Source organism: Haemorhous mexicanus, chromosome 9, assembly GCF_027477595.1.
Source record: "Haemorhous mexicanus isolate bHaeMex1 chromosome 9, bHaeMex1.pri, whole genome shotgun sequence".
Taxonomy (NCBI): domain Eukaryota; kingdom Metazoa; phylum Chordata; class Aves; order Passeriformes; family Fringillidae; genus Haemorhous; species Haemorhous mexicanus.
The window spans coordinates 20,956,856-20,982,624 of record NC_082349.1 but is presented as its reverse complement, the minus strand read 5'-3'; the positions used below and the strand labels follow the sequence as shown (position 1 = coordinate 20,982,624).

At 38.5% G+C, this 25,769-nt stretch overlaps 1 protein-coding gene across 2 annotated transcripts in view; it reads right to left on the bottom strand.

Moving 5' to 3' along the window:
• Nucleotides 1-4,835: 4,835 nt before the first annotated feature.
• Nucleotides 4,836-25,769, bottom strand: part of NTNG1 (netrin G1) — a 148,513-nt gene continuing 127,579 nt past the window's right edge. For both annotated transcript variants that reach the window (XM_059854417.1, XM_059854418.1), the window contains one exon: nucleotides 4,836-6,087. In XM_059854417.1, the coding sequence (XP_059710400.1) occupies nucleotides 5,822-6,087 (266 nt within the window). In that variant the 3' untranslated portion in view covers nucleotides 4,836-5,821. The remainder of the gene's footprint in view (nucleotides 6,088-25,769) is intronic.

Sequence of the window (25,769 nt, the reverse complement as noted above, 5' to 3'; positions counted from 1 at the left end):
CCATAAGTTTTCAATACTCTTGAAGTGTAACACTATTCACATTCAATGTGCTGCAAAGCTCGAGTGTGGTGAATTTGTTCCTTGGCTTTGCCAGCTGCTTCCTGGGCTCTTTCAGGCATTAGCTCTCTGAATCAGTTTCTTCATCTCTGTTAAAAGATAGGTGAAGTATCTGAACATTTACAGACTGTAGAGAATAAGTCTAGCCCTATTGTATCTTTGAGGGTTTTTCAAGTATCTCACTTGTGATAAAAGGAAGTGCTTTCACTTTGAGTGTCATTAGAATCTTGTAAGAATCAGTTAGCCTTGTATTTATTTAGTTATAGCAAGCAAATAGTTTTTTTTTTCCTTCAATGTGTTTGCACAATCCAGTCAAAGGGACCCAAGCCTTTGAAGGAGATATCTTGGTATTGTCAATTGTAAACAACTAATATAGGCAGCAGCCACTGATTTTACATCTACAATTATTTTCAGGTGCAAGGTGAGCCATGTTCCCAGTAGATGTACAAGGCTTGAAATGTTTTCATTTATCTGTTCAGGTAACACTGAATACAGCCACTGAGAGATGTGAAAGCATCAGCTAGATCAAGGCTTGTTAAAACCAAGGAACTTAGAATTTGCCTTCCACAAACTGTCAGGGTAAGGGCCTGAATGATCTACATCTCATCAGGTACTTTTGTGGAGGAATGGTGTTGCACTTCTGAATGCAGAGATTGTGTTAAGCTCAAAACAATCACTGTCCTAACCAGAAAAAATTATTCAAAAAAATCCATTCGTTCAATGGAGCTGAATCAGAAATCAGAGAATTTTTTTTTTCTGTTATTTCATGAGAAGTCATGTTCGTATATATAAACATTAGAATTTACTTATTTGTTCTTGGATGTCACAAATACTTGTAGAGAGTACTTGAGTGAAAATTACACTATATGAGAAATGGAAAATACGCACCCCAAACCAGTCCCATTTTCTCTAAGCAGACAAGCATAGCCCCAGAACCCACCTCTGACCCTCTTTCCTATCCTAGAAAACACTGCTAATACTTCAGTTTCTCAACAACACTCTGCTTCTAGTGCAAGGAATGTATTTCCAGTGACAGCAGTAGACTTGAGCACGTGTCCAGCAGCTGCACTGGGCAGCACTGTGTACTCAGGAGGTGTCTTGGAACTGGAACAAGCACATCTGCAAGCACAGCTGCCAAGGTTTGATGGAAGGTCATGCCTGGCGTGTCCCCATGTGAGATGTGCCCCTGCTGCCAGGCCCACACCCTGCTGTGGTGCTCCTTAACTGGGCTGGCACTTTGGTTCTCTCCCAAACACTGCATTCCATGGTGTGATCTTTATCCCAGTCCTCCTCAGAGAAGAGCACTGGATAGCAATGTATGCAGAAACTCAAGCCCCAAGCCCTTACAATCTGTTTAGGTCCCCGTTGCATAAATTAGTCTTCCCTGTATTATTTCAGGCTGTAAAAAGTCTCAAGCAGTATTTCATTGTCTGTATATTTGTGTCTGTATAGATAATGATGGCCAGAAAGACAATTAAGGGAAACATATGCTTTGTACTGGAATTTTATCTGTTGCACATTATGGCAAAATGGTGTCTTGGTGAACATACTGCTCTGGTGATGAACTTTCATTTCATTAAATGAAATGCACCATATGGTGCCAAATGCTACCTCTTTACTTGTTTGTTTTGCATATACTTATAGCCTCTTCTTTTTGCTACTCTGTGAGGGTGGGAAAGGTATTGTTGGTTAATATAAAATTTCTAATTTATAATACTAGATCTGCATTGTAGTAGACAAATGTTTGCATCCATAAATAATTAAATGCACAGTTTTTCTTGGGAATGAATTGATTATGTCTTAATATTTACATCTGTAACTTTTCATTTGCAAGGACAAACATGAATGCTAGGCTGAAGGTTGCCTGAAAATCTGGTCTTGCATATTCTATGAAAAATATTACTCACATTTCTCAAAGGTGAATAAACTGCACACATGGATGAATCTAGTTAATTCAATGGTTTAATAAACCTAGAATCCCAATGAGGTTATAACGAATCCCCCTGGTGTCTTGGAGTTATGAGAAAGATGTATAAAATTATATGCAAGCAGAAGAACTCTTTCTAAATTTGAGGAGTCTTTTGCACATTATTTTTTTTTTCTGTTCACTACATGAAATAACTTCTCACCTGTGGCTCTGTCATAATAAAGTATTAGATCAATTATTTTTTTGAGGGCAATATCTGACTAAATTTTTTTTCCATTTGGATAGTTTGTTTTTGAAACAATTAGGTAGCACGAAGACAGATGCCTCTCTCTTAACCTCCCTGTGATAAAGATGGTTGATGTGAAGTAGAAATATCTGCAGTTCTCCTGTCAGGGAGCAGCACCTTGTCATAAGCTGCCCCATTTTCAGATGTTAAAACACATATGGATCCTGGATCAGAGCCAATGCTCTAGGTACAAACACAGGAATAGCAAGGTGACTAGGAGTGACTGATTTAGTAAAGCAGCTGGAACTAATATAACTGAATAAATCTCTGATGAATGCTAGTTTTAGGGTTGCTGTACTCTGAACTATAATCTGGACAACTCAGCAATCTAAAGCCTGGTCAGCTCTTAGATGAGAAACCTTCCAGGAAAGAACTATCAGGCAGAAAATGATAATTCCATAGCAGGTTTCTTTTGCTGTGTTTTGATACAGAAGTAAAGTCCTAGCCTAGGGGATTGGGTTGGCCTTTTTCAGTATCATGAATGTGTTATTTCACAGACATTTGCAGGGAGAGAATACCCAGTCCAAGAAACCTCAAAAGGTTGGAATGGGTCTATATTTTCTGGTGAAAAACAAAGCAGATGCTGCGAATGCACGTTATCATGGAGAGATCCTACTGAATGCTCAGGAAAAGGAATCTGTTGTTTTCCACAGCTTCTGAAGGGGGGAACAAGTTCTGTCTTCATTTCACACTGAGTTAAGTAAAAAATTGCAGGTAAAGTAATGCTGAGTAATGCTGTAATCTTATAACATAATTTTAGAAATATACTTGGAATCCAGTAGCAGGAACTTACTTACACTCAAATTTTCATTTAGTAAAGTTCTGTGGAGTTTAGAGGAAAAAATAATGAAGCTGAAGAAAAGCATGGTTGATAAGATGATTTTCCACTGAATGTATTCCTGTATAAGACTGTAATTTTATTAACAGGTGAAGGAGAATAACATGCACAAAATGCATAAAGTAGTCTTCCCCAAATACGTGGAAAGCCACATACTCTGCCCTGGTTTAAAAGATCCCAAGTATATGAAATTGAAATGTATCTGAGTTGATTGTGATCTTATATTCATTATACTTCAGCTCTGCTGGCAGAATCCCTTCTAACCAAATGAGCATAACATGCTCACTTAGCACTTTCACAAAGCCTTGAGTTTATAGTCACAATTAAAGCACTTCTTTTGCAATAATTACACAATGTGAGTTGGTCTGTGGTAATATAAGAAAATTTTAATTCCCCATCTTATATCAGAAGTCCACTTAGTTTTAGGTAGTCTCCAGCTCTGTGTGTCACCTGTATTAACATTTATATTCCTCACTGAGTCTGCTCAGTGTACTCTTCTGTTTATTTCATGAACATACTTCTAAAATATACCTGCAGTCTCACGTAGGCATGGCTGGCAACCAGCAGAGCACTTCATTTCTCTCTGCCTTACCTTATTTAGCCCACAAATGAGTGCAAGTGTGAACAGCAAACTTTCTGCATGATGGAGGGTCAGGGTGACAGCCTGAAGAGGCAGCAGCTTGATGTCATCAGCATCTTCATAGTATTCTTTTAGAATCCTCTTTCTTTTTAGAAATGAAGACCTGGTTTCCCTACCCACTTCTGGAGGGTGGGAACTGTCCTGCAAAACTTGCTTCCTCAGCAGAAAGAGGTTCTCCAAGAAAGCAGTGCCCTAAATTCTGCTCTTCACTGTTTGAAAGAGGCAGCCAGGTAGAATTTATTTCTCTCAGGAGTTTTTCTTTTGCTGATTAATTGTTTTCTACACTAGGCTATTATGTTGGTAAAATATTTATAACCGTTATGATGAAAATTGCCAGGAAATGAATTCACACACTCCTGCTACCTTTAGAATTTTTTTTTTTTTCCAGGACTTTGAAACACTGCTGTGGTTTTGGCTTGCCTCTCTAGTCTTGCTATTCTTTTCTGTCACACTCAGTAATTGGCCTAATAAAAGGCAGTAACAAGAATTTATTACACCTTGGGCGATACTTGAAACAAACTTTATTTGCTAGAGCAGCACTTTTTATCTACTCGCTGCTGTATATTTTGACAGTCTTTCTAAATATTAAATCTGACTTTATTAAAAGTTAAATCTTGGTGCTTTTTTTGTGATTGCTGCTGTTTTTGCAGTTTCTTAAGCAGAATAGTACATATATAAACATATCCTTTTAATGAAGCTTTTGGAGAAATAATGTAAACTGTAGATCTATCTGCTTATTGCCAGAATCCACAAAAAAGGTATGAATTAAAGAGCAGCTTCTATGATACCTTGTAATTTAGTTTTGGAATAATGTATGTGATTAATTGAGAGAACAAAGATGAGGACTATTCAACTTTTCATGCCTTTTTCAAGGCTGAGATTTGATGAAATCTTTCTCTGGCAAATGCTGCCCTTAACATTTTAAGTTTGCAAAGTAACAGCAGTAAAATTAAAGCACGGTTAGATTGCTATGATGTGATTTCCACTTTTAAATCTGGGTTTCCTCCAGATACTGAAAGGTAAAACCATGAAAGTTTTTTGTTTGTTTTCTAAAAAGGCCTTAAGAAAGAGCAGTACGCCATCCTGGAACTGTTTATGCAGGAATTTTTATTCTTTGAAATCTTCCAGTGTTAAAGCAACAAGAAAACATTTATAATGTCCTTTGGTGGAATCTTATTACACTTGTTATATATGTAAACTGATATTCTTTGATGCCAGCACGTTGCCCATACAGAGAAATCTCTGCACAATTAAATGAAAGGAAAAAGAAAAGGACTAAATAAAAAGTAATAGTTTTCTCTTACCTGATTAGAATTAAATACATTAATAAATTGTCTGGTAACACAAATAGGCAATAATACAAAAAATCTACATTGTACATTATTTCAAGAAAAATAACTTCATTTGAATACAAAAGGATAAATACACTTGTTGTCCTATAGCCACTCTTGTACAGTAGGTGAACACAGCATCTTACTGATGCAGTGCTGCTAAGGTATACAAGGATATGACTGGCTTGAGTTTTATTGAGGGGGCTGTTACACATGTGCATCACTAACATCAGACAAAGAAATCTTTCAACCAACAAGGGTTTACAGAGCAACGTTCACTAAAGCACAGGTCGGAGAGGATTTGGGGACTGAAGCAGGCCAATATGGCAGCTTTTACAGATTTCCTTATACCCACAATGCACTGACAGCAAAGAATGCCTTGGTTTGGTCAGTCCGCACGCCGGGCAGAGGTACAGGAGCGCACCAGAGAGGATAGCGAATGCTGTTGGAGTTCTCTTCCGTTCGGGGGCTGTCAAAGCCATGTCAGTCCCGCAGCCGATGGACCTGACAGAACAGGCGGCTGCCGGCGTGTCTCGAGTCAGAGGTGAGCAGTCTCCGCTCGCAGCCCTGTCCGTGACTGAGCGATATGGCTTAGTTCAGTTCGGCCTTCCTAGTTTGGATGTGGTTATTTTTACTGTTTTTTTTTTTTTCCTTTAGGGATTCCAGTGGCGAACGCCGGGGCTCTGTCCCGTTCCCCGCGGCCCGGGGCCGTGCACAGTCCGGGGTGAGGCCTCAGGCCGCCTCAGCAGCCGCGGGCCGGGGCCGCGAGCAGCGCGGGCAGCAGCAGGAGGAGCAGCAGGAGGAGCAGGAGGAGCCGCGGGCCGGGCCCCGCTCCCGCTCCCGCCCGCCCCGGGGCCGAGCTGCGGCCGCCGCAGCCGCCCGGCTCCCGCTCGCAGCGCAGCTTCTCGCACAGGATGCCCGTGTAGGCCGGCGGGCACTGGCACCGCACGTTGTTGATGCAAGTCCCGCCGTTCTGGCAGTGCAGGAGCTCGTTGTCACACACGTTCGCTGCAAGACAGCAGGGGAAGGGGGGAGAGAACAGAGAGCAAGCGTGAGTTGGTCTTCAGCAGAAATGCACCAGAACCGAGGCTCCACCTCCCTCCTCTTCTGAGACATATCATAAGGGGCTCTGCTTTTTCAAATACTCGTGGGTTTTTTTCCCCCTAAAGGCTGTATTCGTGGAAAACCGTCGAATTCACTTAACACCACTGACTAAAGTATTGATTCATTTTATATGAAGGACTATTTAATAATGAAATAATAAGAATTTTAATACGTGCCTTGTGCTAATGTCTGCATCTTTATTACTGAACTGGAACTGTAGGTGGTGTGTGTTATTTGAAAGGAGCAATGTATCTTGAGCTTTTGGAACCAGTGGTTAAAATTTTTAACAGTGGTTAAAAATGCAGTATGGCTTTGCTGAAGTAAAAAGATCTGCATGAGATCGCAAGGTTTTATAATCAAGAACTGCATGTATTAATGATCTGAAAAAATTGTGCAAAAAAGATAAGGCAAGCACAGGCAGGAAATTCAGCATGCTGTTGGATGGGGATTGTATGGTACAGACATCTGGAAATAAAAGATAATGTTATTTCCATTATAGATCAAATATTTCATCCTAATTAGATTTGCTACTTTGGTACATGGAATCTTAAAGCTATCTTAGATATCTCAGATATTGTAGCCTGATAATAACTTCAGAAATCAGATTTGACAAGAGAGTTAAGAGACAATAATACAGGCAAAACTTTTAGACCTGCATAATATTACAGTATTTGAAAAGCTGACAGCTTTACTTTGTATTGCTTAATATAAATTCAAATATATCATGGGTGAAAATGCAGCAGTATGAGCAACGTACCAATTAAATGTGTCAATCTGTGTTTTATTTCAGATGATAGCACTAGTATGATATGCGTTGGATTACAGCTCTGCCTTCCACAGAGAGGCAATTTTAGTAAGGAACTTGCACCTACAATCTAGGTAGAAGGTAACAGTAAAAATTTTAACTTGGAGAATTAGGGAGAAGATTATTTGGGTAAGAAGCAGATTCAACATCCAGTGATATTTATGTATACCTTAGTCTGAAAATACTCTAAATAATTCAGAATAGAGAAAGTATTGTAAATTTTATCTTAAACATTACTGTTTATTGCTACAAAGAAGTACAGTTTTGCAAATATTAATTTAATTACTTTTTAAAGCAGTCCAAATATCATGAGAACTACAAGTGAAATAGTCCAGGTTCTCAAGTGGTGTACTTCTACATAAATCTGTACTATTTTGTGCACCACTAACCTGACTGGTAATCTTATCTGTCCTGGCTTGCTTTCAGAAAAATAATTTTCTCACCCTAGAAGGTCTCTACAATAACTGCTTTCGGATGTTCTGCATCCAAGTGGGCCAAATAATGCAATATGTTGGAAACTTGTAGATGCATTTAAGAGGGACCAGTAAATAATTATTTTTTTAGTGATTCCTTTAGCAGTCAAGGGTTTTTACTAAGAGCTATGATTTAATATTTTTGTCCAGTTTCTGAGTTGCAGTGGAAAAAAACTGAGTAGTAAGGTACAACAACACATTTTGTTGATAATTCTATGTCTGAATTTTAATGTTCAACTCATACATTAGAAAAAATGTGTAAGAAACACTAAGTCCCCACCAAATAAATGTGATGAAATTAACAACCCAAAAAATACCATGGTAACAGGCAGAAAAAATTAACTGTATTTTAATACAGTCAATATTTGCATTACATCTCTTGTAACTGAGGCTATGTATCTTTGAAGTTGACTTTATTATTTAGATTATATATATTTAGTCATTTCAATATGCAAAATCAAAGTACTTTATCTGATGGTACAGCTGCTGGATCTGCATGTTCCAGACTGCTCATTGCTGGGATGCTTCCTACAGTTCAGGCAGTGAAAGTTGTGAGAGAGCTGTCCCATCAATACAGACCCTTGTTTGCCTTGACAAACTCAGTGGGAGTCAACAGTTCATTAAGTACCACTTCTTAACCAGCAGAGGAGATGTTTCACTTCACATTTTGTCTGGAATAATTTATCCAAATTTTCTCAAGTATTAAGTAAACGGTATTTTTTTGAAATGTATTATAAAAGAAATACCTTTCCTATTTTAAAATTTATTTTGTAGACTACAGCCTGTTATTTGAAGAGGTTCTTTGCCCAGATCTGGTCTGTAGTTACAGGTGGCTGGAGTTGAGGGGCTCCAGAGGTGTTTTTCTCCATGCTGGATGTTCTGCCTGACACAAAATTCTGCCTGACTACAAAATTCTGGATACAATATTATAGATGCTGATTTCTAAATCAGATAAATTCTTTCTCATTAGGAAGTTTTTGAAATGTACTTAAAGAAGGGATGGATCAAAAGCTTCATCATTATTCTTATATGAATGTTTTAAGTGTTTGCCCACTTAAAACATTCATATAATGCAGGAATGCAGGTAGGTTTTATTGTTCTCAGCAAAATAGCTGAAAATTCGGGAGTTGTTGATCTCGTATTGCAACAGCTTTGCTCATTTTGTGCTTGTATCTCTTTCTCTTGCACACAGATGTATGCACATATATGTATCATGTAGATAGCAATTGTGAGCTGGAAGTTGTATGAAAAAAATCTGAAATGTTATGAAATCCCATTATTTTTTGCCAATTTTGTTTTAATTTTATTCCAACCAACTCCAATACCATTTTCACCTTTCTGAAAGTAGGGGCAGGATTACTTTCAAAACTTTAATGTTGACTAATAATTATCTGAATGCAATCAGGTACCAAGTTCTGACCAAAGAATGAAACATGGAGAAGTGACACAAGTGAAAAACCTAATTCTGAAGTCATCACATTGAAGACTATTAAGACCTGTGTGGCTGAACTAGCTGTGAGTTTGCTGGCAGATCTTCCTTAATTAGAAGCCAGGACACCAAACTGGTCACTTAAAAACCAAAACAGGAATCTCATTTGTTTTGGAGAGCTTTGCAGCCCTTTGTGAGGGATGTTTCTGAGGAGTCTCCAGATCTGTGCTACTGCATGAAGTGAAATATTTAAAGTAAACTAAAGGAAATTGTTTTAAAGTTATTTTCATAATTCATCAATTTGCAATCTAACTATGGTCCAGTTATAGGATCCTTAAAACACTTCACAAAGAAGACAGAAAAGAAGGCACAACATGCCTTGCCATATGTCACAGACTAGTCTTGATCTTTTAATTGCAATGTTAATGAATTTGGGAATGGAATAAAAAAGGAAAACAAGGGAAAAATACCCATTTTTGAGCTGGCTCAAGGGATAGTCGTAGCCTGTAATAGATGTGCTGGTGTTTCATAGAACTTCTATTGGGTATTAAATGAAATATTGTGAGTAATGCAGCTCTTTGACAAATTACTACTTTCCTCTTAAATGTTCAATCTGAATAATACATAAAAATTCCTGAGTCTCTCCAAAACTCAACTTTAATGTCTTTGCAGCTTCTTGAAAGAAAAGAGTTAGCTCTGGCTGATTTTAGTTCTGATGCAGCAGCAGGGACAGAGGAGAAGAAATGCAGGCGTTGCTCTCTTCAGTCTGGAGGGGCACCTCAGGCACAGCCTTGTGCACTTGGCTTAAGCACCTCCTCTTGCTGTGTCTGGGCAGCTGCAGAGCACATGCCCAGGGCCTTAGGTCTGCCTGCTGCCCAGACACAACAACAAGATGCTACAGAGCTTAATTACAGTTTCTTCTACACCTCTGTCTTTTCTAACGGCCATCCAAGAGGGAAGAAAATAAAATTTCTACCTTTCTTTTTGCTTCCTTAATTTTTGTGCAGCTTGCCTACAGTAGCATCTTGTTCAGGTGGGTCAGGCTATTGACACATTTTTTGAGCTGGGATAGATGGTATTCTCTTTTGGCATCAAAAGATTTATGATGAAATTTTCTTTGTGGGAACAACATAAAGACCATTAATGACAAAGTCACAGAAAGAAAAATTGTTATGAGAGGTCCTTGCTTCCTTTCTTGAATTCTTAAGACTTAAACTTCAAACAATGTTTCCTGTGTTCACTTCCATCACTGTTTTCCTTCAGTGTGCACCTTTTGTCACATCATTTGTTACAGGCTTCTCTCTCCCTCTCTCTTTTTAAAACCATCCCTTCACTTTCCTCCTTTTTGTCTCCCAGATCATGAGTGTCACAGTCCCTGGACAGGTTGCTGGGTTGACAGCTCTGAATATATTACACAACATATTTGTCTTTTCTAAAGCACTGATGCAAGCTTTGCCCTGACTTCTGCTGCAGTGAATTTTCCATACTGTTTGTGAGTGGTTTTTGTTACTGGCACCACTGAATTTTTGACCTTGGATTCCATCCATTGTTCATAATTTTGAGAGCATGCAGGTCTCATGGCTGAAGAAATTATTCTTGGCTGTTTTTTTCTCTGATGCATTTGTTGCCTTGGTGCTTCCTATTTAGTAAAGAATATTACTTGAACTCATGAATGAGGAAGATTTCAGCACACATGCTAACAGAATATTCTGTCTGTGCATAAGTGAGTAAAAACCCACCATAGTACAACCCATGTTTTCAGTAATGATGTTTATAGGTAGCTCCAACATATGCAGTGGCTGTCTATATATAGACACTGAACAGCACATTGAAATGCCATGAAAAAATTGGGAGGTTTTGTCTCGCTGCATAAATAAGTACAGTAAATCCAGGCCAAGCACAAGCGATTTCTTGTCAAATGCAGAATTAGTTCCTGTGAATACTGTGAGGATCCTGTAACTAACGTGCATTATTCTCTAAATCTGTGATCATTTAATCAATAAATGGTAAAAACAATCTCAAAATATCAAAGAAATTGCATTGAATGAAGCTTGTGTGTATGCCTAGTAAGAATGTGAGCATCTGCACATACATACATAGCTAGAAAACCTCTGCAGTTGTGACAGTATTAGCAACATTTTCCCCATAATTTTTCAAATAGGCAGAAATGGAATTGGGGAATGCAAAAGACTAAGTCTCATTCGAATGCAAAGGTGTGAAATTCTTTCCTGTTGTACCCAGTTGCATGTTCCAGGTGAACATAAGCGACTGCAATCAAAATATTTCAAATCGCCACGGTCAGCAACGAATACCTTCAGTATTTGGGAAAAAAATCCTAAAAATACAATATCTACTTGCTGTGTGTTGAAGATCTCTACGTGGAATTCCACTGACTCATGAGATCTCACCCATACAGCACAGATGTCAGGTAAGAGGATATGAGGGCATGGGGAAAACAGTAGTCAGGCTTCTCCTGAAAGGTTACAGCTACTGCTCTTACAGTTCATGTTGCACAGCAGATGACAATACTTCAAGTTTTTATAGCTTAAGTATCTTACTCATTTGAATAACCAGTGAGTAATAACTGAGTTGAAGCTTTGTCACTGAGATTTCTTCCCCTGCCTGTCTTCCAATTAGAAGTACTCATTTTACTGATTTTATTCTAATGTTTAGAATTTCATTTATTGTTACCATTTCCATTACTGCCAAACGGCTTTAAAATGTTTTACTACTGTGAGTGTGTGTCAGTGTTGATCAGACTTCTTCAGTGCTTTGAATCCACAAGCATACCTGATATGAAAAACAGCTACTGTTCTTGTAAATGAGATATTCATAATAATTTCTTTGTTTGGAAGTGACACTAATTCAACATTTGCTGTAGTAGTAAAACTATCTTAGGATACTATCAAGACAAGGCAGATGCTTTGACAGCATGAAAATAAAACTGGTTTGCACTTATCTACCAAAACATATTCTTAAGCTAAGACAAAATAAATCACTGCCGACAAGTACAAGCCTAAAGCATATCTTACTGTGTCAAAATTATGGTCACAAAATGACAAACATTAATACAAAGATCTCTGGTGCAAAGTTGAAACAATGTTGTGATTAATTATACTGCCAGCAATACAGGGAAATAAACAATGACCAAGTGAGAGTAGTTTGTAAAGGCAGACATCTCCATCTTGACTTGTCTTAGAAATGCCTGTTAGAAGCACAATTGAAATGACACTTGATTTTTTATCAAACCACTTTTATTAAGTTATCAGAGAGTAAATGAATAGAGGAGTAATGGAGATACTGTGTTCACTGAAAATTTCCAGTAAAATTTTTAGATTGTTTGCCTACATATAATTTCTGGTTTTTCTGCACAACAGGCAGTTCAAAGCCAAGCCAGTTCTAATCAAATTGCAGGCGAAGTCTTCAGAGTTTCTACAAGAAGATGTGGCTATTACTCAGAGTTCTGCTCAGCACACAGCCAGAGAATGGATGGTGATTCCTCTCTCCTGCAAATAGGCAGTAATTTATCCTAGCATCCACATGGGTGAGCTTAGTTGATTATCTCTCAGCACTGAAAGTGCAAAATCCTGTAGAGAGTTTGTGGGGGATTTTAACCATGATATGAAGATAGCAGAGGTCGAAAGTTACTGTTTTTCACAGGTGGTGTCTGTGCTTTCTCATTTTTCGTCTCTTTTCTTAATCTAAAATCCTTGGGTTTAATTAATAAAGAATAATGAGAAGAAATACATCTATCCTATCAAAAGGACACAAGGAAAAACTGAATTTTGGAATTGATACTAATACATGATAGCCATAGTAGCTTTGGTAGAAACTACACATGATTGTGTATTAAAAGGGATGAAAACAAATCCAGATTTAGTTATCTAAGAATTATATTTGAACTAATATCTTTCAATCTTCTTGGTTTCAGGAAATGAATGATTTAACCTTTTGGTTTTCTGATTTGATGGTTCCAATTTCATACTTGTATAAAAGAGGATGATTCCCAAAAGTGGGGGGAAGAAAAATTTCCCTCTTCTTTTTATTGCTTTGCTTATAAAAGAGGCACCACTGAATTGGTATGACCCTGATCATACTTTAGGGTAATCTCAGGAGAGCAATAAACTACATATCAGCTTTAGTTGCTCAGAAGGGACTGCATGCCCCTATCATTCATATTTCACTTACAAAGCTGTAAGCTGCAGTGCCATTATTCCTCTCTGCTTGGAGAAAAATGAACATTCTTACATGACCTGTCTTCTTTTCCCTTAACTAGGAAAAGAAGCAGTTACTACAGAGTTGGTGTTGGTGGTTTATTGTTTGGGGATTTTTTTTTTTTTCCCCTATTGCCAACAGCAAGGTCAGGGTTTACATGTAACCACTATCAGTAAAACTGGTTAAGCACAAAAAGTGCTCAGATGCAAAAGATGAAGTCATCAAAAGGCCCTATGAATTGGGGGATGGGATTTGGTTCCCTAAATATGAGCAGCTACTGCCATGAGCTTTCCAGAAGGCTCTTCAGACATGTACATGGAGTTGGCAGGTGTGTCCAGGAGTTTTGGGGCTTTAACTGGGGAGCAGTGCTGCCAGGAGCTCCTGGGCCCTGCTCTGCTGCCAGCCTCTGCCTGCTGCAGCTTCCCATCTGAGGCACTGCTTCCCTGCTCCAGCTGAGCTCTGCAGGCTCTGCCTGACCCCGTGGCCACCACTGGAGCTGCTCTGCTCCCCTGGCCTGGGGGACTGTGTGCTGGGAAACTCCTGTCCTGCTGTCCCTCACCCCTCCTGTCCTGCTCCTGGCTCCATGGCACTTTGGGAATGCCCAGCTGCCCCTGCTCCTGAGACATCTATGGCCACCTCAGTCCTATCCAAAGGGCTGGCAGGGTGACCTTGCCTGCACAGCAGCATTTTCTGCTTCATGTGCAACAACAGGATTTTCTTGTGACTTGATTTTCCCAAGAATTATGAGACAGACCTGCAACAAGTATTGCTTTTGCAGGGCACAAAACCACAGGAGAAAGTCTGGAAAACAAACCAAAGCAGGATCTTGCGAAGGTCAGCAATTCAAATACATGATTATGAATTATATAAAAGGCTGAATGTTCCTGCATCCTTGGCTGCTAAGGTGTTTGATTTGGAATAATGTTATGGGAACAAAAGAATGCAAAGAATTTGTCTTTGTTTATGGAGAAAATAGTTTCTCTTTTGGCTGTTCTTCCCTGTGAACACTACACTGAAGGCTTTGAAAATCCATTAAATAGTCCCAAACACTTGTTACTTCATTTGGCAGCAAAACCAGGCAAGATAAACCCAACAGAAAGTACTTCCCCAATGATTTAGGGGATTAGAATAATTTTTGTAAGTATTTTCCTAATTTTTTTTTAGGGAAGGGGTAAAAGAGAGTGACAGAATGTGTTGGTGGCTTCTATTAATAATTACTGCTATCCTAAAGTTATTTGCCATCTAAAATAATTTCAAAGTTGCAAACTTTCTTCTCACTACTTTGGCTGAAAGCCAATTGCATGGGAGCTTTGGAACAATTAGAAAAAACCTACTGGAAATATAAGTTATGATCAACTTCTAAACTACATAACCCAGCATTTGTAATGGAAACACCAACAGTCTTTATTTGCACTCTAATAATTATCAAGGGTATTAAAGTGGGATGGGTATGTAACTAAATGGAAGAGTGACTTAGCAGCTCTTTTAGAGTGACTACAAGGAAAGGTAAAGCCAAGTTTGTATCTACATGTCATTATATATTCCTTCTGTGTGCAGAAGGAATTTGCCAAAAGAAAGGTTTAAGGTATCAAGACAGTGTTCTCCTACAGGAGACCACAGCACCAGTGTGCAAAGTTAATGGTGTAGAATCCCTCAGGAGAGGAACATTCTAAATTTATGTGAACATTAGTTAAAATGCAAAGACAAAGGTAAAACATTTGCATAATTCCTACAACGTGTATGAAGTGAGGGATGGGGTTTTTTGTTCAAGTAACAATGCTGTGAATCAGGAGATCTTTCTGAATCAATCTACATTGATTTATTGTTTTGAGTGTGGATGAAATGCTGCAGAGTGCTTTTGCTGAGCCAGCTTTAGAATGGGGATAAAAACACTTCCCTATAGGTGTCAAAGCTGTTCAGACTAAAACTTCTTATTGCTAGTGAACAATGGGGAGCTTGATGCCAAAGAAAGTCCAATGAGTTGCCTGTGCAAACAAAAGGAGGGAATGATGCAGGTCCTGTGAATTCCTGCTCTATTTATTACATTGCACTGCTGATTAGATAAATACAACAGCAGAGCTGATTATTGTTTCCAGGGGAGTTTGCTGACAGTCAGCTTTGAAAAGGTTTCTAAACTATGTAGTTTAAAAAAGGACTATGCAATCTTGTCCAATTGTTACATGTGATTGCATAAGATGATTAAATACTCTGACAATCTCAAATACCAATGTCGTGTATCGTATCTCCTTCTAATCTCACCTATCAGAGCTTCAGCTGCTTCATATTCATACATAAGGTATGCAGTAAAAATATGCAAATCTTTTATCCACTCTGCTTCATCTGACCTATAAAAATATTACCTTTTATTGTCTATTTTTGTATTACATTAAAATTAAAAAATGAATTCAACAGGCAGATTTTTATATCCTAATTCCTGTCTGAGATAGACCAGATGATAACATGCTTTCTTGTGAGAGGGATTTTAATTGGTGCAATGCTTTACTTTTCCACTCTTTTCATCAGAATACCAATAAGATGATTCAAACAGCTGGCATGTAGCACTCTGAAAAAATAAGAACGAATAAATTAATGTGTCAAATAATTAAAGCCATTAGTTGCTTCATGCTAGTTTTCATCAACAATATCTATTGCTGCACACAGACTTGCTTGGGGTTATCACTGTGCATTTATCTTCATGACAGAGCAACCACTAGATGGGAAACCCCAGATAACAGAGCCTCTCTCTCCAACACCATCTTCTTCATGCACACCAGTTTTTCTGCAGTATTTTGCCAGGTGTAACCAATGTCACAGTCTTAGCCAGTGTTTTTTTACTTGAAAACATTTAAAAACTGACTTATCATACAGTTCAACAAAAATGTCTGAAAGATGTTCATTATTACACACCAACCAGTAGAGCTGAAGCAGGCATACAGGCAACCTGCAGATTTTTCACAATATTGATATGCAGGCTACCACTAATAAGTTGTTTCATTAGTAACAATTATATTAATCTTTTAAAATCAACTTTAAAGTTTTGCTATAATGTATAAAAAGATCTGAATAAACACAGACCTGTCTTAGAGAGTACATAGCATGGTTTGTTTGGGATAATGTCTGAAAACTTCTTTCTATAAGCATACCAACTAAAGATAATGTCTCTAACCATGGATGTTGATATTGCTTACTATGGCAAAGTGTTAAGATAATTCAGGATATTAAAAAAGACCAGAGTTTTATTCTCATGAGTAAGGGCTGTTTCCCTGTGAGCTTTATATGGTTGTAGCATTACTTTTGGCATGCTGATTATTGTACTTATATTTCTGTTTATCAATTGTGATGCACAAAGGTGTTAAAATTTAATTATTAATGAAGACTGAAATAACTTGGGATCCTTGAGGAATAGATAACTGCCAAATGTGATTTCACTTCAAAGTACTTTCCTTGTTTTGTTTAAAATTATTTTCTCCAATTTTTAATTTGTCAAGTCATTCCAAAGTTGAAAAATACCAAGGATATCTCCATTAACTGTGATCTAAGAAATTACTTTGGATATTGTGCTAGATATTTCTGAAGATATATTGTATCAATAGCTTTAAATCTAATGATGGGAAGAAGTAGTCGTGTTACTTCAAAAGTCTGCACTTAAGACTGAGAAATCAAGACCTCGGTCATTTTCTCCTGCTCCTGAGAGGCTGTGTGTACAGCAATGTCACAAACTTCTGGTTTGGAAAAGGAAGGGTCACACAAAACCCACTCAATGTTTATGGAAATGTACTTTTAGAATGCACTTTTAAAACATCATGTCTGACTATATTCCTTTTAAAACTCTCAGTGCAAAAGGAGACATTTCTGCACAAGAGAACTGGGATAATGATTAATCTGTATTTCCTGGCAAGTTTATCTCATTGGGTCCAGCCCTGTCATCTGCCCCAGAGAACCCTTACATTACATATGAGATCCCACAGCTCCTATCATGTTTGTCCTTCTCTTCCAGCAGCCTTGGCAGTGATGGCAGTGGAAATCTGACTGATCAAATCCAAGCTCCCCAAGAACTCTGTATTCCTTGGCATTGACTCCAATGGCGAGAGGGTATTTGCAACACGCCTGTGCTGCTGGCTGCATGTGCTAGTGGAGGGCAAGGAAAGGCTGTCATTCCAGGTAGGATGAATTTTGTAGGTCTGGAGCCTTGTGAGGGACAAACACTGGGGGCAAACAGCAATGGAGCCTCCTCCTGCTCCATGGAACCCCAAGGCAAGCAGGGCCAGCCAGCACAGCGCCTGCTCAGGTTTCAAACACAGCCCCAGAGTGTAGTGAGGGTATGACAGGAGTGTGAAAGAGCAAAGGTTTTCTGCTGTGAGACAGCATTTCTGAAGTGGTAACATGGCAGATCTGAGTGGGATGCTGGTTTTCTGAAGACTGCCAGAAGCTACAGAATGAGTAGCTGTTTAGCTAAAACAGCAGGAGGAGTGCTAAAGGGAAGTAGTTGGAACTGGAACAGCTCTGGAGAGGGGTTTGGGCTAAAGCCAGGGCGGGTAGGAGTAGGTGAGGGAGGTGCTCAACACATCTTAGCTGGCTCAATGTTTTGTATTTGCAAAACACTCAGGGTCCTTCTAATGGTGCAGTGCAGCGTGGGCTGCAGCATCATTGCTAAGTTGTCATGTTGCCACTGAATAAAAGATATAACTGGAGTACACTTCCCTAAGTGTCTTTGCACTTTGTTTTAAATCAGTAATGAACTAGCAAAGCTCCCAGGTCATTGCAGAAAAATTATTGCAGGATATGGCTTTACCTTGCCAGGCGGTGTAAATCTCGACCCAGATTTTCATACCTTTGCAGAAGATAGCAGTGTACATGCCACCTCTCATATTTCTCCCCAGTTGTGTATCAAAGGGCACGTGTGCAAATGAAATTGGAAGCATTTCAAAGCATCCAGGTCAATTTTTGAGATGTTTGTGTCGCAGTGTGCTGTTGTAGTCTGTCTCTAAGATATGTGGAATAGGAGGCTCTTTCTGAGAGTGGAAGCCTCCTTGCAGAGAGCTGTGCTTTGCTGCATAATGTCAACATAATGGAGCTGATTTAAGGATGCTATGCTTGCCCTCAAGATGAATTTCCTTGCACTAGCAAGCCCCAGTTTAAATCTCATTGTGAGATTCTCCTGTTCCTGAAATCAGTAGGAAGTAAGTTAGGGTTTTGAATTTTGTGAGAGTAACTTGTCTGCCTTAGATGCTAGTCACTGCTTATTGCCTCATGATCAAAATGCAGCTTCAGCTCTTTAAAGGAACAGCTACATGTGATGAAACGGTCTGCACTCCTTGGAAATGAAATTCTAAATTCTTCAAGGTAAGAGTCCTATTTCAAGGATCCTTTGGCTTAAAAAGCAAGTTGAATTCCCCTTTAAAGTATGTGTACCATTCAGAGCTCAGTGGTGCAGCATCTCATGAACAGAACAGCCTACTGAACTGTCTCCCATGGACTGCTGTTTCTGTACTGAGGACACTGGAGTTTGTTCCTCCTGCACTTGGCAGCATATTTAGGGACTGGGTAGTGCATGTGGAGAACAAACCTGGCAGCTCTTTATTTTACCTCTTCTGTGCCCCTGATCTGTAGCTGCTTGGTGCTGCTTCTTAAGGCTCACGTAAACACCTATTAAAGGGAGAATTCCTCCTCCAAAGAGATTATGGCTCAACTCCTTGTAACCTAGAGCTTTTGAAAGGCAAGAATAGATCCTTGGGTCTATTGGAAAAGGTTTCAGATTTAGGCAGGAAAGAGAGTAAGAACAGGGGCTAGCGTTGGATACTGGTTCCATGAGCTGGAACAGTATTTTGGGTTATCCACAGAGAGATTTGTAAATCTGGAAAATACAGATAAATGTCGAAGTGTGGAAGATTTGGAAAACTATTCTACTCAGTCTCTAGAAAGGGAATAAAGTGGGTAAACTGATCTATGGACAAGTGCAAAGCAAAATACTGGCTCTAGATTCAGCCAGTGGCATCAGTACAGTTGTTAGCACATAGCTTTCCATGTCCATCTGAACAGACAAGTCACTGTTAAGAAGAAAAAAGTCTATCAAGAAGTACCTGTCCAAGATGTAGTTATGAAAATGCAACATAATTTTAGGTATAAAACTTTAATCATCCTCAGCTGCCTATTGGCATCAGTGATGTTAATGAATACAGTCCCTTTAATATAATTATTTCAAGTTGATTTCAGATACAAGGAGTCTTCTATAGAAATTAATTGCCAACAACTGAATTATGATCAAACTCTTCCCTCTCCTCTGTAACATCTTTAAACTTCCAGCACTGTCACTTCTCTTCTCACCTGATGATTACAGGTAACAATTTTATTAACAATTTAATTATTCTCTTGAGAAGCCAAGGTAATTATAAGGAGTTTGGCTTCTACTAGAAGTCTTTTTAAATGATTTTACCATTGAGTGTAGTCCAGCATTAGAGAAGAATAGGCCATAATTAAAAAAAAAAAAAAAAATCTCTAAATTGTGTAGGGTTGGGAGAAATTGAAAGAGCAATGCTGTTAATATTTTACTGAACATCATGGTCCTTTTGTATGGGCTATGAGTCCCCTCTAAATTTATCCTGTAAATCCTGTAAAGCTCTATTCACTTTCACAGTGAATTTGTGCTATAAAAGCTGGTAGTGAAAGATCTGACAAAAAGGTGGACTGACATTTATGAGATCAAGCTTTTGTTCCTGATTTTATCATATCCATGTTCCTTGTCAAAATCTTTCCTTGCATGCTTACCCTGAAGAGGAATTTGAAATAGCTGGAAGGGCTGGTCCGTGTCTCAGGTCTATGGATCTGGGAGAAGATGATCATGCAGACACTTACTAGAGAGAAATGCAAGGAAAAGCTAAAGGGGCAGAATGCTAGCAGGTGATTTGGTGAGTTGGCTGTATTTGAGATGCAGAGTAAAGTGAGTATCAAAAAACCCCCAGACCTATTGGAAAGGATTCTTGTAAAAATTACATTGTTAGCGGCAGGTTAAAAAAGCTTTATAAGAAAATACATTTACCAAGGGTAAAGAAAAACAGTGCAGTTATGATGAATGAAGGAAAAAAGAAAAGAGTACAACTGAGCTGTAAGAACAGGTAAAGTACCAAGGTAGGCCAGAAATGATTGAGAAATTTAGTAAAGTCATAAAAATTAGCCATTAATATTTTATCTAAGCATAGGAGAAGCCAGGCCTTCTAGAAAGGCTGTAGGACAAATAAATGCTTTGTAAGGTAGAGAAGGGAAAAATCTATTAACTATGGAAGAGGTTACCAGGCTCCTGCCTGTGTTGATGGAGGCATGTTCTGGAGGTGTGTCTGAACATTTGTACAAACCATTGTTTAAAAATGGAAGTCTGTTGCATCAGACCACCAGAAGCAAATATTAATGCTGAGAATTTTTTAAAAAATGCAGAAACAACATTTTCACTGCTACTTGTGATTTTTCTAATTTAATTTTTCTAATTGTCAGGATGGGCTTGATTAACTACAAAAAAGGACCTGTGGCAGGTGTGATTTTTATGAAGATTTTCAAGGAGATGGAGAGAAACTAGAGACTGGCAATTAGAACTTCTGCAGCAGGCAAGTTTCTAATTTTTTCAATGGAAAATGTGATGAAAAACAGAATTAGCAGTTAGATGAGTGAACATGATGAGTATGAAAGAGAGAAATAATAATGTACAAAACTAGTAAAAGATTTTTTTTAAGGAGTCAGGTAAGTATATGGATGCAAAAGATCAGGTTGACAATGTACCTTACTCTACAAAAAGCATTTTCCAAGATGCCTCAGCAAGGATCTTTTTTATCCTTTTAATTTATTTTTTTTCTTTATGGAATAATTATAGCTTGAATAATAAGAATAGATGTCAGGAACTACTAATCAGTCTTATGAGGACTTACACATATAGAATTCTGCTAGAAAAGTGAGTGAATCATGGTGTAATAATTTTGCTTAGGCTACAAAGGTATTGTGGCTATAAAGACCTTCAGAAGAATTTCTAAGGTGTGGGTGACAGAAATTAAGTGCTCAAGAGTAAGGTATTCCTACAGATACTTGGCTTTACCATTTAGAAAAGGCACCCTAAGAGTAATTGAAGGTGTTTTATTGAAAATTTTGACTTAGTGCTCTTCATCAGTCAGGCAAATAGATTATTGAATTTTTCAAGACAGGAAAAAGAGTGAAGTGGAAAGACCACAGTGTCACTATATAGCTTCATGATGTGCCCATCTCTTGAACACTGCATGAAGTCCTGCTATTGAAAAGATATATACATGTAGTAGTACCATAAAAGGGAGAATGACAAGCTGACACAGCTATAAGCAGGCCATATAAAATGAGAGATTAAATAAATTGTGTTTCTTCAGTGTAAGAAAGGGAAGATGGATTGAAGAAAAATAAAATATATGTCTTTAAAATCACAGATGTTATGGAGAAGGTGAATTGGAAATGATTATTCCTTTATTCTTCCTCTCAAGAACCAGGAAGGAGCAACTAACCAGTTAAACAAAGACATTTATTATTATTGTTGTTGTTGTTGTGAACCTGTGCCCAGAACATTTGGATAACAGAAGTATGAATGTCTCAAGAAGTTATTAGGCGAATTAGTGGCTGAAAGACTCACTGAGACCAATTAAATATGAAGATACTGATGAGTTCTTTGGCTGAGAAAATCTGTAAGCTGCACCTTCCAGCAGCTGGGTGCCTCTGCTGTCTGAAGCTCATACAGCCTGCAGGTGTCACACAGAGGGCACTGGTCCAGCTCAGAACAGCTTTAGTTTCTATTGTGAGGTGTTCCATTGCCTGCAAGCATGCAGATAAACACATGACTCACAGGAGTGAAAGGTTTTGAAGACCAGCTCTAAAATGAGCCAGGTACAATGGTCAGGAAATAGGATGAAATGGGAACTGGGAAATGCAAAAAGGCAGTTCTGTTAAGTGTTATAGTTAAGAGCTCAGATCTTGAAAAGTCTTGATTAGATTCAGAAATTCTTTGCTGAAACACTCAATTTATTGACACTAAGTAATAACTCCCTTAGTTTGACTAAATTTCCTTAAAACCTTCAGTCTGAATTTTTTATCCCCACCTGTACAGATTACTCATAACAAACACTGTCAGTTAATCAAGACATCCAAAATATTTTGAAACAAGCATGTCAAATAGTAGTAGTTTATAAAAAAGGTCTTGAATTCCTTTGCTGTTAGATACTACAATACTCAGCTCTATAGAAGTACAAATCTGACATTAGAAAACCTGATTACTTTGGGATTACTTCCATTTAGCATGTTTAAATTCAGAGCAAAAACACACCTTAACATTAGGTGTGCCCCTGCACCTAAAGTAACTCTGAAATCCATCAAATATGCAAGCTAGTATTTTAAAATTAACACTTACAAGTTGCCAAAATAATAGTATACCTACTTCCATGGCATGCTTTTATTAATGTGTAATTAAAAGGTATTTTTTTACTTTAATACCACTGGGGGAGCTTAACTTCTGTTAGTGGAGGCTGTCAGCACTTTGCAAGTTAAAACCCATCAGCTCCTTCTAAAGAAAACTTTGGTTTCCATACTGCTGTGTCTGCACATGTGTAAAGGAAGGTAAAACAACAACTTCTAAGCCTTGATAATCAGCACGTGCTGGTTTCAGCAATGCCATCAATTGCATCAGTGCCAAGACAGGAAACCTTGGATATCTTTATTTGCCTCGGGTCAGTAATTTTTATCTGCAGTTAAGTAGGATGGAGATTACTTTACTTAATTCTAAATGGTCCTTTTAAAGCACCTTCATAAAAATGCCCCATCTGGGTGTGTCTGTGCTGCTATTGATCTCTTTATTCTGTCCTCATAAAAAGGCAGTGAGCAGGCAAATTGCACAGAATCTATGGCCACTGAGCAGGCTTGAAAGGAAAGTGTGACAGATTTTTCAGAGGAAAAGAAGTCCTGCTCATCACTGTTCAAATGAACACTTAATAATTCATAACAACTGAGTTATAAGTTTCTCCTTCGATACGCTTCCAAATGTGAATAGATTAAGTAGTAATTGCTATCAAGCTTTATGTTCTATTTCATGTACCTAATAAAAGTTTATCTAGTGGAGCTTACTTTGTATCTTTTTGATCTATTCCTAACTGACTGCAATATACTCTATTAAAATATTTATCATTGTGCTATCAAATATTAACCATTTTAAAATCATCTGACTGAAGAAAACAAATAATGTTACTTGCTTAAGTTTTCATGAATTTCCTGATATTTAGTTGTTCAGAACCCCCCCGATATTGCACTAAAAATACACAAGATGCTACAAATTGTATTCGTTCTCTTTGAATTGGGCTGTTTTGGAAATGCACTCTGCTCACATCCATCACCACTGTCTGATTTGGCTCTGCATGCAGAATCCAAGTTTTGTTCTCTGAAAAGCTATGATTCTGCCTCAGTACAAGAGAATATTAGAGAGTTGTTGGTTTTTCTATAGATTAGTGGATTTTTAAAACTATTTTAGGAGAGTACAGAATGTTGGGGGTTTTTTTAAGAGTAACATTTTTAAGACATTTCCCTAATTATCCACCTGCTCATCCTTCTGAAATTCTGTGGCTTTGTCAGGTAAAAATACTGGCAAGTTCCTAGAGTGTAGAACAGTCTAGTGATGGGGAGTGATGTGCCACGTTGCATGGCAGCCCAGCCCAGCCTTACTGGCTGCCAGGCTTCCATCCCTCCCCAGCTGAGTGGGTTATGCTCTCCCAGGGTGCTCCTGCTTGTTCAACCAGTGGATGATTCATATCACAGAACTAACATAGCAAAAAAACTATTCTTTTTTGGTTAGTGTCCTGCTGAGTTAGATCTGAAATCATTCAGTGAAAGGTCAAACAACTGCCTGAGAGATTGCTAGGGGTGGGGGACTAAATAGTGGGGAATTGGGAGAAGAGGGATTGCAGCACTTGCAATTAGAGCAGTTTGGACAGCCATGAAATAGCAGCTTTGAAGCTGACACTTGGGCAAGATCAAGAGGAGAACAACCTCTTTGCTCCAATCCAATCCCTCACCTTGCTGGGGAAAAATTGTTCTGTTAAAGGTCAGGTGTATAAATGTTGCTACTGAACCATTTCTTTCTGCTTTGGAGAAAGCAATTCCTGATCACCAGGTTATCAGAGTAAATCTCCTGAAGAGCTGCAGTCTGTCAGGAGCCTGGTGCCTCTCAATAACATGGTAACTATGCAAACTAGTCCCCTCTTTTGAGCCTCACTCTCTGCTTGATTTTATTTGCCTGTTATTTTCTTTGGCTTCTCCACACACAGGTATTACCCAATTGACAACCCCATCCTGGTCACAGAAGCCTTCCAGCACAGAGACACTGAGATATAGTCCTTGAGCTCTCCCCAGTACCCCTCTAGTCTATTGCTTCTGCAGGTTCTTCCATTTCCACAATATCCCACACACTTTGTAAGCAGCAGTGCTCAAAGAAGAAAATTAAGGCATGGTCTCCAACCTAGACATGCTACAGGAATTATGCAGATCTGTATAACTCTCTCAGAGCATCTTATGTTTTCATCTCCTCTGTGCTCTTCATAGAGGAGAGGTGCCTCACCTAATCATTTCTGTTCATATACAGTGTTTGTGTTCTGACATGTTTACTCTGACTAAAATATATTCTCCCCAGAGAGAGATCAACCTTCCTTTTCTCCTTCAAATCTAGCATCTCATTAAAAAATAATAGCATTCCATGACATTCATACTTAGGTGAACAACTTTCTACATATCCAAGTATCTGTATGAGTATTCTGTGGGATGTATGTTTTGGAAGGAATGCATTAATAAGCACATTTGCATTGTTGTTTCTCAGGTTTAAAAGACCCTGGTTTTAAAAGGATATCAGGATGGCATTACACCTGTAAGCCACCAGCACACTTCCCCTGAGGCAAGCAGAACGAGTGTTTTGCATCAGATGAGGATCAGGTCTGACAATGCTGTAATTTTGTTTGTATTCTTGCCTTGCTTGTCTTACATCTGTAAACCTTACTTTGCTGTGAGTTGCAGAAGTTGAATTCTGGATTAATGTAAAGAAAACTATTCTGGATTTAAATTTGAAGCCAATTGAAGGAGAGTCTGATCCTCTTGCATCCAAACCCCTGTACACACACACCCACACACACACACACACACACAATTTCTTTAGTGTGCATAACCACCATGTAAAATAGGTATTTTCAAAGAAGTATTTTGTGTATAAAGACCAGGGACAGATGACTGTTCCCTGAGGACAACAATGCTCAGCTCCAGCAGAATTTTATCTTTTTCAATAAATTCTTTTTATATTTCACTTCCCTTCAGCTCCAAGTGTAGCAGTGTGCTTACTAGTACCATCCTTGGCACCAAACCACAGCAGAACTGCAAGTATATACAGCACCTGTGCAGAGGGGAGTCCTAGTGTATCCTGACCAGCTGACAGCATTAAAACTGCTACTGGTAAAAAGATGTAAAAATAGATAAGTGGATCTTCTATGGCTCCCACACAGGCAGTTGCAATGGTGAACTGGAAAGTAGGGCACCTTGATTCTGCATTTGTTTCTTTTTTATTTTTTTGTCTTGTCCCCTAGGTAGAAGTTCAATGTGTAGGTATTGGATCCGTGGACAAATGTGTAAAAGATCACTG